Genomic DNA, 18143 nt, shown 5'->3' on the forward strand with positions numbered 1-18143 from the left:
AGAAGCAGGCAACATCTCCAGTTTCTCTCCATGTAATCTCATTGGCGTCTATAGGAGAAACAATTAAGATATATCCGGTTATTAGGGCTGGGCCGATATGGCCTAACCCCCCGATTCACGATTTAAATAGATTTTTTTTTCCCCCCCTTCTTAAAATCAATCTGCAGATGACACAGAAATTGTTCAAAACAAGTTTTAACTTTATTTTGTTTTGATTTTCCCTTCTGGGATTTGATCTGGATTTCCCCCTTGGGGTTAAAGTGCAATCAGAAAAAACAAGCAAAAAAGACAAGATGGCAGGCCCTGCCTTTGTAAACAGTGAAAATGTAACATAACATACATGGGTGGATTGGGATTGGGGGGGATGTAAAAAAAGAAAAAAGAAACGTATTACAATAAGTGTATTGTGATTGTCAAAACATTTGGTAACTAAATTAAGTTTTATGTAACAAAGTTCGGGAGGAGCATGTTCAGGTAATCATCCAATCAGTACAAGAAGAAGCCAGTATAAATAAAGCCTTCCCTTACCTCCTGTCTCATGACAAATTTCTCAGCATCCCGCCACCACCCCATCACCTCACATTCAGATGGGTCTGCTCATAGATACCTACAGTATGATCTATACATTCATAGGGGGAGTACTCTGGGGTCGGGCCGAATTCCGAGCTCGGAGCCCTCCCCCCGGACAGCAAGCCAAATACGCATTATAATATTACATCAGATTTCATTTTCATTCGTTACGTGACCTATTGTTCTCCAGCTGTTTTATGGACCTCTTTTCGCGGTTGAAAAACACTGATCGATCGTTTTTATTACATTTCGCTAAGTTGAACTGTATCTTTCTAATGATCTATTGATCATTCGTGTTTATTTACCATTAACTAAAGGGTAACAGATGATCTGTCTGCGATCTGTCACGTCACATTTACAAGGGCCAAACGGTATTTATTGTTTGAATTTCGTAATTAAATTGACAAAATCTGAGAGCTAAGAATTGATTTCGTATCAATAGTAACTTCTCTGTCTTGTCTGTCGGTGTCAGTGTCCTCTTTGCTTTGTGATTTTTCTCTGCATGAGAAAATGGATGTGTGGCCTGACTGAGAGTGTATAAAAAGTGACAATTGCGTGAGTCTCACGGTGAATTCGTGAGAGTTGACAGCCCTGCGGATTCAGTTTGTAAATGTTTTTGGCGGGTGTGCTTGTGCTGCCGCAGTCTTGTTCATTTGGCATGATGTTTATGTATCTTTATGGCAAACGCTGATCCCGTTCGGAACTACGGGAGCCCAGAGGGGAGCGTCGGCGGATGTTAAAAAGAAAACCGATTTTTATTCAAACAAATCGACGTAAACTACATATTCGAGTTAATCGATAAAATCGATTTATCGCCCAGCCTTACCGGATATAAGGGAATATCTGTATTTTTTAGTTGAGCTGATCATTATTTTTATGTTATTATGATCAATAAGCGATATGATGATGGCAGTTGGCACCTATACTTTTCCATTTTTTGTTGCGATGTAACAGAAGTAGCGACAGATATTTTCGATGTATTGTGATATACATCCGAGTGCAACGGATTATTGAAAAAGAAAATATGTAGAGTGGGGACTTGGTTCAATCCACCGGTTGTTGATTGGATGAAAGGCAAATCTGAATGCAAGCTTGATTGTAAGAAAAGAGCGAGTTTAAGGGGACTAAATGATTGGACAAGTCTGGCATACATCACCAGAGAGAAGTCTGTTGTTTCACTAGAAGATCTAATTATGACATTTTGATTAAATATTTATTAGATTTGTTTTAACTGTAACATATGCACGGATGAATTCACAATCAATAGCATGCATTTAGAAAATTGATGAATTTCCATTTCCTGCCACTTTAAAAGCGTTTCAATCTCTCTAGAATGAAAACCAGGAATCAAAACCTTAAATGTACAGTTGAAAAAATGGTTAGGCTAACTGTTCAGTTATATACCATGATCTGGGTGAATACTCGATTCTGATTGGCTGCAGGGTGTCCATTAAAAGTGATAGAGGACACCTAGTAAATAAACCGTCAGGCGTAACCAGGGAAACCAAGGTATTGTTTGTAAAAACTTGAGATTTCGATTGTAAAACTAATTAAAATATAAACTAATGTTTTAAAAATGTGTTATTTGGCAAGTGACCATGGTATAAGTGGGTTAATGCCCTTCGAGGTGTCCATTGTCAGGTATTAATGGACTCCGCTGCGTGTCGGACGGTTCACGCCTCGCCGTCGTCCATTAATACCTGACAATGGACACCTCGTCGGGCATTAACCCTTACTAGTTGAACCCTGGTCTTATCAGATCAAATGCTGATATTGATTTATTGTGCATCATTATAAGAGCTATCTCTGTATATATTTTTGTGTGTGTGGAAATGCTCAGTGTATGCACATCATGTAGTACTACATCAGCTAGCCTATATATAGCAGGTGTAATTCAATACATATTTATGATCACCTGCCTCATCCAAAGCAGCTGACTCGATTCAACCAGTGAGACCGTTTTATTTTCATCCTACAAACATATTAAGGTGTTCATCATCACACATGCTTATGATCACTGATTGATGCATTCTTGCTTGAAGATGATGTCAAACATGCAGACTGACATAGACATAAAATAGCTGTATATATAGGAGATTTCTGTTGTTTTTTCAGTAAAGCTTGAGCATTGAAGTCTCTTCATTCCTTTTGAATGCTCATCTAGTAAATGGGGTCAATATAAAAGCCAACAGGGTTTTCTCGGGGATGCCTTTACCACGCTTGGCTGAGTCGGTTTTCAGTGAGGCCGGATGAACGCAACCGCTCTTGCGTGCTGCCAGCACTTTGCTATGGCACAGTGTGCCACAGGAACATCTCTTATTAACCTACATTTACATGAAAAGCATCGTTCTATTCATGGATTTCCACTCTGCGTTGGGGACACAGTTTCTTTAAGCTGGTGTGCGGCCCTATGGACTCCCACCTTGCACAAGTGCCTCTCCCAAAGGCTAAAATCCCAATTATACTATCAGCTTTATGTGGTTGAGAAATAGATGCAGCATGCTGAAATGAATGGCCTTTTGAAGCAAATGTTTGTGTCCTCAACAAAAGACGCCCACTTACAGGAATAAACAGTTAAACATTCAGGGGCCGTATTCACAAAGCATTTTATCTTACCACTAGGAGTACTCCTAAATCGCACTAAAAGATTTTAGCTAGGAGTTTTCTCTTAAAAGTTATTCACAACGCCTTTCAGACCTACTCTTAGTAAAGAAAAATGACAAATCCTAAACTAAGAGTGAGTCTTTGTTGCTATGGATGACGTCATTACTCATGCACGAGCTTGACTGAAGTGACCACCTTGATTGGCTGATGACTGTAACGCGGGAATGATTCCAAACCCCTCCCCTACGATGATGAGTGACATGTGACAGGTCTGAGAATGCGTGCGCTACACAAGTAGTGCGAAGGACGGAAGAAGATGAATAACTGAATAAATAGCCTAAATGAATAAAGAGTAAGGCAAAACAAATAGCCTAGTAGCCTAATGAAACATATGGATTGATGCAATATCTTTGCAACATTATTGAATTAATCTGTCACTATATGCCTCTGCCTACGTTTGCAAAGAGAAGAACATTTTGATTCACAATGAAACGTTACAATTAGTTTACATGCAATGAGTAGTTTTGGTTGTTGTTGGTGGCGTTATTGCATCCCTAGTTATGCCTACAATGCAGAATTGTTCCCTCGCGATTGGAAGCTCCTGTAGCCGCCGCATACGCATTTCAAAACATCGCAACGTGAAATGCCACAAAAAGCGGTTTGTGAATAGGTCTTAGTGAGTTAGGAGTCCTCTCGACTTCTTTTAAGCTGTCCCAGACTTAGGTGCTACTTTTAGGGCTAAAATGCTTCGTGAATTACTCTTAGTCAAAAAAATTAGGAGTCCTAAAGTTACGAGTGACACACCCATTATTTTTAGGAGTTGCTCCTAAATTCGCCAGTTAGGAGCTACTTTTAGCCTTAAAATTCTTTGTGAATACGGCCCCTGAACTCTAACACTCAAAAATTAAAAAGTAAATGTTTTGTAAGATTCATATAAATGTAATTTGGCACATGTAACCCCTCTCCGTGCTCACACATGCTCTCTCTGTGTAATATTTGCAGAAGACTGATTGGGAGGTCGCAATCAAGAGTATTAACAAAAAGAATCTCTCCAAATCCCAGATTCTGCTTGGAAAAGAAATTAAAATTTTAAAGGTGAGTTGTTGTGTTTTGTGTGTGTGTGTGTGTTTTGAGAGAAATTAATACTTTAATTCAGCAAGGACACATTAAATTGATCAAAAGTGACAGTAAAGACATTTAGAATGTTACAAAAGATTTATGTTTCTAATAAATCCTGTTCTTTTGAACTTTCTATTCATCACGAATCCTGAAAAAAATGTATCACGGTTTACTTAAAATGTTATGCAGCACAACTGTTTACAACATTGATATTAGAATGATTTCTAAAGGATTGTGTGACACTGAAGACTGAAGTAATGATGCTGAAAATTCAGCTTTGACATCACAGAATAAATGACAATTTAAAATATATTAAAAATTAAAAAAAAAAAATTTTTTAAATTGGAAACTGTATTTTTGTGTTTACTGTATTTTTAAGCACATAAATGCAGCCTTGGTGAGCATAAGAGACCTATTTCAAAAACATTTAAAAAATCTTACCAAACTCGAAATTTGAATGCCAGTGTATATTATTTTGTGCAATTATTATTTTTTTGTATTATTTTAAATAATATAAAATGTATTTGTCTTATATTATTATATTTATTTATGTTTATTATTATATGTTTATAATTATACTCTGTCTTTTTTTTTTTTATAGGAACTCCAGCATGAGAACATTGTGGCACTCTATGATGTCCAGGTAATGGCTTTTTACTCATTTATTACTATAATCTCTGAATGCTCTGCCCTCACTAATTCTGAGCAGATTTGCCTGGAGCTGTCAGTGCTCTACTATCCACTAAGAGCTGTGAGGGCCTACAGGACTGGCCCAGTTCTTATATAACACCACCCTTCACATGACAAGTCACATGACCTACCCTAGACTAAGCCTCACTGTACATTGCATGAGACCTCTTTGAAAATATCACACATTATTCTCCAATGCTATAAAGTCATTAAAGAGGATGTTAATTGTAATTCTATAGCTATTAATGCAAAAAAAATACATTGTGTACGCCATGCAGCCCTTTATAAGTATCTTACAGGGTACATTAGAGAATAATGTCACTGGCCAGGAGGAAATAAGATTATTTCTCAGCATCCTTGGGGCTGAATTCTGCATACTATGGTGAAAATGCCAGCCAGTTCTGTTAGCAAGCTAATTCATCCATCAATACCCTGCCTTCCTCCTTTCTGCATCCCACCAGCGGTATCATATAGGGGGAGGGTTTGCCTTCTCTGGAATGGTGTGGGCTGTTTAAACACCATTTCATTGGTCCAAACCCTCGGCTGACAGAGCAGGCACTGTTCTGAAAGGATGTTGATGTCTACGGCAGGATCAAACTGGGAAAAGCTGTAGGTTTAATTAGGCTGTTCTGACTCAGTCACCTACACACCTTTTACATGTAATGCTTCCCAGTATAGTGAGTTGAGTCGTTAAATATCCTGCACTTCCAACGCTGCATGCGTCTTCCTGTGCTTATATAACACTCCCACCCGACACACACCTGCAGTGCTGATGGGGGCCCTTAGACCCCTCATCCTTCACTTAAGCATGCTTTTCTGAATCAGTTTTTGTGCTGAACGGTGCAACATTTTTGGTCTTCTCCAGGAAGACACTTGAGAAGAAGAGTGATTTTTTGTGTGTAATCTATCTCTTCTCCAAGGGCAGAAGGTCTGAGGACACTACAAGCTGTTTACATTCATCTCACTGATCTCTCTAAGGCAGATCGTTCTTGAGGATACACTGTTTATCTCCATCAAACAACTTTTTTTTTAGTTGGAGTGAGAAATTATAGCATTTTGACTCGGCTATGACATGTTAGCACCAAAATCTGTCCCGCTTGGCCCGAGGTGTGTTTTTCCTCTCTGCGCTGAAATGGAGAAGTGGGTGTCAGTTGTGACGTACTGTAGCTGTTCATCAGCTGTTTCTGGAGACTTGCATGTTGCGTCGCTCATTCAGTCAGACGACCATAAATACATTTGTGCAATGCTGAGAACTCTTGTTTTCTCAATCACGAGGTCAGTCTGACGGAGGTAGAAGTTGATCTTATTTTGTCCTGGAAGATTCAAGTCATCCCCTCTTCTCCCCCACTATAGTTAAGCCGGGTTTTTTTCTGCCAGGAAAAGACCCAGATATCTGAATCATTGAATACTCGCATGGGCTTTTGCAGGTAGGACATTTGAATAGTAATTAGATTATAAATGATATGCGTCCTAAACACTAATAGTATTGAGTAGGTTTCTAGCCTAAGGCTTAAGTCTGGCACCTTTCTAGTCAGTGAATAAGAAAACAGAATCAGTTTTCAGTTTATACCATATGTTATCATAACTTTGTTGTATAATATCTGCAATTATACTTTTCTAATTATACAAAAGTACCTCGTTCCCCAGTGGCAGTCGCACTTTTCTTTGTGATGGTCTTCTTGAGTGCTTGCAAAATTACCTGATGAAAAAAGATGCCTGAAGGTAATACATTGCTTCTTCTCGATTTCATGAACTCACTATCACTCTGCGGATCTGTCACTTTCACTAACTTATTGCACTGTAAACACAAAGCAAGTGGATACCTGTTTGATTGCTACTCAAATGAAATAAATGGCCGTTTACCTCAGCAGGCACCGTGAGCCGCACACTACAGAAGAACGTGACCTTTATCCACCACACTTCTCTTGATGGCAGCACAGAGCCCTGGGGAATACTAATGGCGTTCCCTTCCAAGCCCAATTATGCCACCTTGGACTGTTTACAATCCACTGTCATTAAAGATGTTAGGAGGATTTACTTTTTTGTACCCAGCCAGAGGTGTCTTAAAGCATAGCAACAGGGAGCCTTTGCCCTTTCACATTTCAGCTGTGCTGTGAGAGGTGGCCCTCAGATCCCACTACGCCACATGGAGCATATGCAGCGCGGTAGCACTCCGGCCCAAACCTGCAGCTCTGATAATGATCTCATCCCACATGATGAAGAAGTGTGAATGAAGGCTGCGTGTGATTAATGCCAACGTCAGTGCCAGTTCACACGTGCGTGCTTGCTTAGAACACATACACATAGAGATGTTAGAGCGTTTTTGAGCTTTTTCTCAATGGGGATCTGTACAGATGGAGCTGAAGATATCACCATAGCTGTTTAATTACAGGCTTGCAGTGAGAGCTGAGCAGCTCCAGTCAAATGCTATTCAGTGGTGTTCCTGCTCTGGCAGAGGGAGGCTGGAGACCTGCTGTAATAACAGGGTGGCGATTCTTTCTTCTGCCTGAATGAGTGTACTTGTGCTTTGCCTTTAAAGGGATAGAACACCCAAAAACTCACCCTCGTGTAGAGCCGCACAATTAATCAAAACAAAAGCAAAATAGCAGTATGGCTTAGTGTGATTATCAAATTGCAAAGTCTACGATTTAATTCAATTAAAATATGCACTGAATTTTGCAGATTAAAAAATACCACAGTGTTCCTTTACACATGAAGAGCTGATGATCCAGTGTCTCAGAGTGGCTCGGTTCACAGTAAATGGTGCTCCACAGTTCAGACAAAATCATCTCTGCACACGCTATAAGTTTAACTCGCTTATTATGTATAGGTATTTTTGGGAATGCAACATGCGACAAATCATCTTCTCAAACTTGTAATTAAAAGTGTGTATAAACAGGCATCAAAAGAGAAGCTTTAAGGGCTCCTTGTGGATTTTTGCCAAAATAAAAGCTTTATGGTTTAATGTTAAAAAAGTATTTAAAACAGCCATAAATATTAGTATTGTAATTTTACAGTTGTACTTCAAAATAAAATTATTATAATTATTTTATGAAATATCACAATAGTAATATTTGCTTGATTGTAGGGCTGCACAATTTGTTTTGATTCTATGTCAATATGACTGTATAATAATAATGATAAAAACATCATTAATAATAACATTATAAATTAATTCATTAATATTATTTTATAGTCATAAAATATGAATTCTGACCAAATTGTGCAGCCCTACAAACAAGCACAGGAAACCTGTTTTTTTGTTGTTTTTTTTTTTTTTATCATAAAACAAAAAAAACTGAAAACATTTAAAATGAATTGCAGTCCTACCCTCATAAGGTACCACACCTGTATGCCTTTATATTTTCTGTACAACACAGAAGATATTTTAAAAAACGGCAATGCAATGAAAGTTAATAGGGCTGTTTTGGACACCACTCACTTTTTTTGCATGGACAACATTTTTGAAACATTCTTAAAACAATCCCTTGAATAAACAGAGAAGTGTTGTTCAAATGTGCAAAAAGCATGTACATTTTAAGGAAAGGGAAATATAAGGGCTGGAAGGATTCTAACTTGGAATCACGAAGTTGGAGGGAGGAGTGGGTGGGGTTTTGAGTCAGGGTGGGAGGAGCCAGGTTTGTATGCATGAGACAAGCTATAACTACATGTATCAAAACAGAACTTGAACTTCCTGTTAGAGAACAGTGTGTCCCAGTGGAGGACGGATTGACTTGTTGTCTTCAGTTTTCTGAGAAGGAGGGGAGGAACGAATTCAAATGAAGACTATCAGCAATGAGTGGTGGGTGCTGGAAAAGAAAGACAGAATGGGAACATATGGAAACTGTTAACGTTTTCCTCGAGAGCTGCCTGCAGGAACTAATAAGTGTTCAGCTAATAAATTGTGTTCACTATGGTGGATGATACCTCTTTGCCACTAAGCACTAAATCTATTCATTCACATTACAGTGTTCTCTAAATGTCCACCTTTAAGGTTTGTTTCTCATTTCTTACCACCAACCCACCAATATGTCACCAAGTGTAGGCTCTCTGTTTATTTACCAGCCCTTCGTGGGCTGTAGACACAAGAAAGCATGTTTATTTTTGTCTTAATCTCTTTCTCTATCTTACAACTGTGAAGGTTCATGGCCTTGCCTCAGGCAAAATGATGTGCTGTTGTTCTTCATTACCTGTTCTCGCTGATAACGATACTCAAGTGTGTCAATCAGAGCTCCTGGGACATTGCTTTAGAAACAATCTCATCTGAAAGGACAGTCTGTGTCTTTAGACTCACGACACCTTGAGTATACCTTACATCCATAGAATGTTGTGTTCCCTTATCGTGTAGATAACTAGAAACCGGTTGAGTTTCTAAGAACACATCAATCTCTCGCAATTGGTTGCACATGTGGTGTTTCTGAAATATTCCTAGAATTTAAAGCGCTGCTTTGGCTGGAATCAGAATGATGTAATCCAACACTTCTAGTTATGATGCAGTACTCTCTCTGCCTGGCGGGAGCATGCTGCCTTTTGACTTCATGTCATGCCTGTATTTTCTGATGTTTTGAAGCTCATGTTAGCTCTGGAGATATGATCAGAATGCAGCCTAGCTCTAGCTTTGTTTTTTTGTCAATGGTGCTTTGTTGTAGGGTTGACCCGATACCAAACTTTTACAGTCAAAATTTGCCAACTTTAATTTTGTACTGAAACACAGAAATTCTCATTTTATTTTTGGTGAAAACTTAAACTGAAAATACAATTTTGGTGATTAAATTGGTTAGTTGTCATAGTAAAGTTCTTAGGCAATGAAATGGCTCTTGATATTTCATCCGGACAAATTTTGCATCCTTTTAGGTCAGAGTCAAGTTTGTGCATGACATGTTTACCTGTTGTAGCTCATTCATGTTGTGTGCACAAATATTTTAGCCGAATATTCCAGTTGCCAAAATTCCAATGCATTTCCAGTTTGTTGTTATCTCTAGTTTTTTTTTAAATCATTGATATGGGCTGACTACCAATATGGTGCTGATATATCACATTATTCTCCATTTCCATTTATAACCAGGCATGCTGCCCAGCTGCCAAATATGCTAACTTGCTCTAAACATGCAGTAACTAATGTCTCTTTCCCACTGAATTTTGCTAAGTAGCAGCATTTTGCACATTGTTCTGAGGTACTGAAAGTTTCAAAATGATGGCAGTTCAGGTATTCTAGCCGTTTGTCCAGAGTCCAGTCTTTGGTAACTGACCTATTTTTATCCTTGTTTACATGACAAATATAAATGATATAACAACTGTGCTTAAATCATGATGCATATTGTTAGGCAAGATTCCACGTGGAATCTCATCTCTTGCCAAGAAGTAAGGAAAAAATTGGCAGAAGAAGATCAGGGCGGGACATTTGTGTTTGGACATGCAGTTCTTGATCCAAAGCTGTTTGTTTTTCTTTTCCTGCCCGCACTTGGTCAGCGGTTCCTCTTGTGCCTCTCATCAAATGGCCTGTGTGTTTGTTTGTGTTTGTGTATCATGCTCAGAGCCAGTTGGCTTCAGATGAACTCACAGATGGTCAAGTTCAAGAAATTACTGAAATGTGATGGTTAATGACGTCCTTGAGTTGATCGACCCCTCCACCCAGCCGAAGCTGTTCCATTTCCTTTTTCCTTCCTATCCCCCACCACAGCTAGCTCAAATCAGCCCTATATGCAATCAGACTGACAACCAGAGGTTGTGCCCCTTGCAGCCCCTAGGCTGCATTGATCCCAGATCCCATAAGCAGATCTACAGCAGAATTGGGGAGGTGGGCTTGTCTGGGATCAGATTACAGAGAAGGAACTATCTTGCTTGCAGAATGCAAATCTTGTCAAGTCATGAGCCCATGAGCTGCTCATAAATTTTTATCAAGATTATGACGACAAACACTTTTTTTCTTCAGCATAACATGGACTAGGGATATAATTCTAAATAAAAATTCTATACTATTTTGTCCAACTAAATTAAAAATGAAACACCAAAAACTAAAATCAATCAATTTAAATGCTACAAGTGAATTCAGACATCAAAACATTATAATGTACAGTATGAAAATGGATTTTCATTTTGAGAGTTACATTAATTACATTTAGCAGTATTATTAATGTTATGATCATGCCCTGTTTAGTTTTATTTTCTGTCGCTGTTTTGCCTGAGTTTTAGTTCATTGTTTGTTACCATAGTTTCTAATTAGTATTGCACCTGTTCCTTATTCTGTTGATTGTATTATCTGTGTACTTAAGCCCTGTGTACTCATCATCACTGTGTAATGTGTTGTTGCTTTGTTAATTCTTTGTGTTTATTGAAGTGACATTTAAATTATTAGTGTTATTTTTAATGGATTTTTTTGACCAAATCACTGAAACCAAAATTTTGGTGCATCACTAGGTATTAAGGATTAACTTTAAGTGTGTGTTACGTGATGGGAAGGGTAATCTTAATGTAAAAATAAGGCAAATTAGCACACAGAGATTTTGAATATTTAGCCTAGTCGTTTTGAATAGGTGAGGTAATGAGATATAGTGAGGAGGAACAAGAGGTGATGTGGGCAGATGGGAGTGTTGGCCGCTATTACAAACTCTCCCCACACACACTCTCCACAGGCAACCACTTATGAGCAGCACATAAAATGGCTGCACTTTCCTTGTTAATGGAACAGTCCATCACAACTGCATTAATGGGCTGCCAACATCAATTCACTGAAAAATACCAGGAATCATAAAACTTTCAGATCAGATTGTGGAGGAAGTTCTATAGATTGGTGGCTTGTCTTGATTACTGTAACAGCCCGCTTTCTTGGAAAAAACCAAAGGGTCTTGTGCTTTTTATTTGGCCAGCATTCCGCATCTAATTCCTTCAGTATTGACACAGTAGCCCTAATAGCTGTTATGAGGCTAGTGTGTCTAATGGTTTCAGCACCAGGATGTTTGCATGCCAGGATTTGAAACGTGAGTCGTCTTCACTTACGCACGTGCCTGTATTACCACAACCACGTGGTTGCTGGAGGACATGGACCTATGTGCAAACAAATCAGTGTCGGTGATGGATGTTTGCTGTTATGGGCTGTTTCTGAGTAAAATCTTGTTTTTCTTTCTTTCAGGAAACGCCAAGTTCTGTATTCCTGGTTATGGAGGTGAGTCTAAAGCATGTATTCTCCCCTCTGTCTCTCCCTCTCTCTTGTTGTTTCTGTCTTTTACATGCTCTTGTTTTAGTCATGAGGCCACAGTGTGCCTCTGCCTAATGTTTCATGGCTATTCTTTCTAGTATTGCCCAACACTGCAGTCTCTGAAGGAGAAACAAACACATCAAGAGGCCAAACTAAAAATATCTGTTCAGGGAAAGCTGCTCTCAAAAACAATTTCAAGAGCTTTAAAATATCTTTAGCATGTAATATCAGTCCAACCCTTCTCATGTATGTAGCTTCTGATAATGCAACCTGCTGGCTTTCAGAGTATAATTTATTGGGACCTTTCTGTGTGACCTGAGAGGGGGTTTGCAGCTAGAATTTAGCTCAAACTAGAGGTCTTCACAGGTATCTTCAATTAACCAAAACTAAAAGCATAAAAAAATGCTCTTTTTGATTAATTCTGTAGAATATAAAACTTTCTTGCAAGCCAGAAGTAATTTTTTAATTTTTTATTTTTTTTTAAATCCTTCAGTAAAGGTCCTATTGTTCAGTCAGAGTTTTATAGATGTTATGTCATGTTAACTGTAGTGTATTATCTCCGTACTCAACACCCAGTATGCTCAGGGCTATTTCTCTCCTGCCATCAATGATGTGGAAATTTACTGGCCACCAATACATGCTGACCATCCCATAATGCTGCATCACTTCATCAGATTCATTGATGTGTGTGTCACTAAACCAGCCTTCCTCCTCCTGTAGCCCATGAAATATCCAGTCCTCGAGCCTCGACATAGTTTTTTATTGTTCAGTATTGGTTTCAAAGTTGAGTTTTATTATCTCTTTTTGTTTCCTCTTCAAGTACTGCAATGGAGGAGACCTGGCGGACTATTTGCAAGGTAAGCAGCTTGTGAGGTAAACACATCATTTGGTCAGGCTGCTCACATAAAAAGAGCATTGTTTTTAAAGCACATTTTAGGGAAGTCCAACTATAAATGGGTTTCTAAAGTTTCTTTGCACATTAAACAAGGATGTATTTCTCTGCGAGCTAGAGTTGAAGTGTCTGTCTCCAGGGCTCAATCTCAAAGCACACTTACCACCAACACTCTCAGAGAGTCACTGCTGCTTCCATTATCATATAAATTTACAGCTCATAGAGGTTTGTCCACATATCCCACATACCCATTGTGAATAAACTGAAGTCTGTGTACTTCAGTTTGATGTTTACGAGCAATCTTTGTTCCGTCAGAGGAATCTGATTGGTCTATAAACCAAGTTTTCACAGAGTGTGTGACGCAGAGGGCATAATAGAGATTACTCTGGTGCCATTTACTTTGTGAGTGATGTTGGCTGGACTGTTACCTCTTGTTATGTTCAGACAGATTGTTATCTTTGTGTAACCATGCTCTTGTCCTCTTACCCTTCTCCCTTGTTTAATTATGCAACCGTTTCTTAGTTATACAACCTCACAGCTATGCCAAATACTGTTTTGGGATCAGTACGAGGTTCATTGTGATCATAATTGCTTTGTTTACAGAGCAGATTGAGTGAAGGGAATCCTCTTAACAGCTCAGTGGATTACACCAGTTTTGTTCTAACAGGGGACCTGGAGCTCCATGTAAAATCCCTGAGCAGCTTCCGATTTTAACAGTCTCACCAATCAGGGGCCTAGAGAACATGACTCTGATGGTCTTGGATTAGCTCAGTGCAGTGTACATCCTTATTTAAAGGGATAGTTCATCCAAAATGAATTCTCACTTCATCACTCACCAAAGTGCTCAACAACAATTAGGGTGGCCTGTTTCCAAAAATCATGGAAATTAATAAAACCTTAAAAGATCATGGACATTTCAATCGTCAATCTACATTTTTCTAGTTATGCTCAGTTCTACAGTATTTCTTTTGATATAAATTACTCACAACATTTTGTCTGTTTTATCGCTTAAAACAGACATAATGGTCACATTAGCAAAATTTTGTTGAAATTTAGTCGGCAAAAAAACTTCCAGGCCCGGTTTCACAGACAGGGCTTAGATTAAGCCAGGATTTGGCTTTAGTTCAATTAGGGCATGTAAGTAACTTTTATAAATGTACCTTAGAAAAAAAAAAACATTACTGATTTGCATCTTGAGACAAAACAATGACACTGACTTATTTTAAGATATATTAGTGCAAGTTGATTTCAGTTAAAACAGCTCAAACATGTATTTTAGTCTGGGACTAGGCTTAAGCCTTGTCTGTCAACCGGGGGGTCATTGTCTGTAGTCAATAGTCTAGCGATTTATGAAGCAAAGCTCACATTGAAGTCACTTTCAAACCAAGCAGCTTTCTGTTGGTCAACACAGTGAAGTTGCGACCCACTTTAACCCACTTGAAAAATCTGCGTCAGGAATTTCACTATCTTGTGGACTCCTATTGAATTTTTTTTTTTTTTCTCAAAATTTGCCAAACAATGGTAAACACACCTTTTGCTCTTCAAAACTAGTAAATCTGAGGTTTCTTGACACATAAAGCCAATTTTCAATTTCAGCAAATGAAACATTGCATGATGTGTGTAAGTGGTTATAGTAGCTGCAAGGCTGTCTGGTTAAATGAGGTTTTTATTGAATGTCTTAATGGATTTTATAGCCATGTTTCTCAGCGGTACAATGTCTTTGCTCTTCCAGCCAAGGGCACTCTGCGAGAGGACACACTGAGGGTTTTTTTACAGCAGATTGCGGCAGCTATGCGCATCCTCAACAGCAAGGGGATCATTCACAGAGACCTCAAACCTCAGAACATCCTGCTGTCCTACGCGGGACGCAAGAAGTCCAGCATCAGCGGCATACGCATCAAGATTGGTAACGCTCTACATAACGATTTGCTGCTAATATTACTATATATACCTTTTTATATCTACTGTATAATTCAAATGTCTGAGACCACATTACAAATCTGGTATCCAAAATTAAACTTAAACCTGGAAATAAATATCTCAAGACGTTTGTAGTCCACTGTGTATGCACCCAACAGTCTATATAATAGTCATACTCTTTCGGCCCTCTGATCTCTCACACAGCCTGTTCTTTGTTTCCATTGTCTCAGTCTGTGCAGAAGTTTTAAGTCGTGACTCTCAGACAGCAGTATGTTGCTATTAATAACACCGGTGCTCTCTTTGTTTAACAGCTGACTTTGGTTTTGCAAGATATCTCCAGAGCAACATGATGGCGGCCACATTATGTGGATCCCCAATGTACATGGTCAGTAGCCACATACTGAATTCTGTCTCACTGTCTCAGATTTGTGAAATACATCAGCGGTGTGAGACTTTGGCACTTGGCAGCATCATGTTCTCATCATTTGTAATCCATCACCTCTATTCGCAGGCCCCAGAGGTGATCATGTCCCAGAACTATGATGCCAAAGCTGACCTGTGGAGCATTGGGACTGTCATTTACCAGTGCCTCGTGGGAAAGCCACCTTTCCAGGTGACGTTCATGACAATGAAGCAAAACTGAGATCATATAGGAGCTAATTATCTGATTTGAAGAGTTTGCTGTTTTTTTTGTTGTGATGATGTTTTAATGGTGTTTTATGTTTGTATATACTAAATGACCAGGCTAACAGTCCCCAGGACTTGAGGATGTTCTATGAGAAGAACAAGACTTTGGTGCCAAAGTAAGAGCACTGACTATTTTTCTTTTTTCTTTTGTTGTGTTTCATATGTGTCATAATGCTCAAGATTGTTGTTTTCCCCCAAAAAACTAAGCAGCACAACTGTTTAAAAAATGTATAATAATGAGAAATGTTTCTTGAGCACCAAATCAGCATATTAAGCTGAGTTCACACTGCCAGCGACACGCAGTGACAAAGCGACATGATTTCAATGACATGAGCGAATGTAGAATGTAGGTTTGTCTAGCGGTGCGTCAAAGTTGAGATACTGTTAGGTCCAAATATATATGGACCTAACTGTATGTTGAACTGTATGCAAATGAAGAGCCACTTTCAGGAGCGACAACCAGAAGGAGTGAAGTCAGGTGTGATTGAGGAAAAGAGCCGTCACTAGATCCTGAGTGGAGTGTTGTGATGGAGGAAAAGTTATTTTAGTGGTCAGCAACTTTCCTATAATTTATTATATATCTCTGTGCTGACTCCCAAGTAAACCCAGATAGACCGGCGCTTGCACTTTCGCTGCAGATAAATAGCCGAGATGGCAAAGAGCACTCGCTGTTTCTTGTTCGTTTTTAGTATTAAGCAGTTAATGTACTGATACCATTTATATTTAGTCTTTTCCCTCCAAGAAAACGAATTCAGTGTCTACAGCATGGAATAACATCCGTGAATGTCATTCATAAACGTTACTAGGCAATCGGTTGTGGGAACGGCCACTAGTGACCCCACCTCCAGCCACTGGCGACATGCCAGTCACTGGCAGTGTGAACACAGCTTTAGAATGATTTCTGAAGGATCATGTGACACTGAATACTCAAATAATGGCTGCTGAAAATCCAGCTTTGCATCACAGGAATAAATTACATTTTGAAATGTATAAAAATAGAAAACATTTATTTAAAATTATAATAATATTTCACAATATTACTGTTTTTACAGTTTTTTTAATCAAATAAATGCAGCCTGGGTGAGAACAACAGACTTTTTTCAAAAACATAAAACAATCTTACCAACCCTAAACTTGTGAACAGTAGTGTGTGTACACAAAGTTGCTGAAATGACAAAACTCAAAATTCACTGAAAAATTAAAACAGATTTTTGATTATATTTTATTATTCAGCCAATAATCTCGATATGGCCAATCATTAGGCCCTATTTACTGAATAACCAAAGCTTTCTGTTCACAGCATCCCGAGAGAGACGTCTCCTCCACTGGAAGATCTGCTGCTGGGGCTGCTCCAGAGGAACCAGAAGGATCGTATGGATTTTGGTCAGTGTATTTCTGTTGTTTCAGTGCATTGTTGGAGGATTTCCACATTGTTTTTCCCTTTCCTCATTCTCATATTTGTCTATCTGCAGACACTTTCTTCAGTCATCCTTTCATGGAACCGACATCAACTATTAAAAAATGTAAGTAAGAACATTTGATGAGCGAATTTAATGAATAAGGTGTGGCTGGACACTAAACCAGTTTTTTCTTTTACCCAGCATCACCTGTGCCAGTGCCAACGTGCTCTGGCTTGGTCTCAGACAGCACGTGTGGCAGCTCTCCTTCCTGTCGTTACGTGTCTCCTCCGGTAAGCACCTTACATTGTCATTGCTGAATGCGCTGTCACAGACATGAGCAGTTCCTAAACTAGGGTGTTGCATGAGATGATTGCGGCATTGAGAAGTTTAATAGCACTGACTCAGCTCAAGGTAATCCAGTGTTTACCTCCACCTTTGTTTTGCAGTCCCTGCCAGACATGCAGACTCTCCCCGAGGACGTGCTTTCCTCTCCACCTCTCGGCCCTCCCAACTACCTGCAGCTGTCCAAAGAGTCGGGCGGCAGCACCAGCAGCAAGAACTCCTCCTGTGACACGGACGACTTTGTGCTGGTGCCACATCTCTCCGGAGAGCAGTCCTGTGAGTCACATTACATCACTGAACACGTCACACGCTTACACTGCAAAAACTTTTCATAATCAGTACATTTGTCTCTTTTTTTCTGTAAAAAAAAAGTCTAAACATCCTTAAAACAAGATCAATTTATTTGAGAGGCAAAAAGGTTTTTATTTAATTTTTTCAACTGTATTGTCCATTAATGGGAGATAATATAATTAAAGATTTATTATTCCTCTATAAGCAAAACAATATACTTTAAAACTGTTGTAAATGTAATTTGAATCCTAAATCTAGCTAAATTTGAGGTTTAAGGTGAAAAACACTTATATTTTCTGAAAACAAGTATTAATATCTTAAAACAGTTTAGTAAAATATTAATATTTTAATTTTAAGTACAATATTTTAAGAATGGTATGTTTAAAAATTTTTACTGGAAAACTTTTCAGATAAACAATCTTGAAATAAGCCC

The 18143-nt window shown here is 38.8% G+C and overlaps 1 protein-coding gene across 3 annotated transcripts in view; it reads left to right on the forward strand.

Annotated features, from left to right (window-relative positions):
- The window catches only part of ulk2 (unc-51 like autophagy activating kinase 2), a 34302-nt gene that overhangs the window by 1941 nt on the left and 14218 nt on the right, over nt 1-18143 (forward strand). For all 3 annotated transcript variants that reach the window (XM_079884973.1, XM_079884974.1, XM_079884975.1), the window contains exons 2-13: nt 4177-4269; nt 4895-4936; nt 12113-12145; nt 12999-13035; nt 14803-14976; nt 15302-15375; nt 15502-15603; nt 15735-15793; nt 16978-17060; nt 17150-17200; nt 17279-17367; nt 17524-17695. In XM_079884973.1, the coding sequence (XP_079741099.1) occupies nt 4177-4269; nt 4895-4936; nt 12113-12145; nt 12999-13035; nt 14803-14976; nt 15302-15375; nt 15502-15603; nt 15735-15793; nt 16978-17060; nt 17150-17200; nt 17279-17367; nt 17524-17695 (1009 nt within the window). The remainder of the gene's footprint in view (nt 1-4176; nt 4270-4894; nt 4937-12112; nt 12146-12998; nt 13036-14802; nt 14977-15301; nt 15376-15501; nt 15604-15734; nt 15794-16977; nt 17061-17149; nt 17201-17278; nt 17368-17523; nt 17696-18143) is intronic.

This window comes from Squalius cephalus (genome assembly GCF_949319135.1).
Source record: "Squalius cephalus genome assembly, chromosome: 11".
Lineage (NCBI taxonomy): Eukaryota > Metazoa > Chordata > Actinopteri > Cypriniformes > Leuciscidae > Squalius > Squalius cephalus.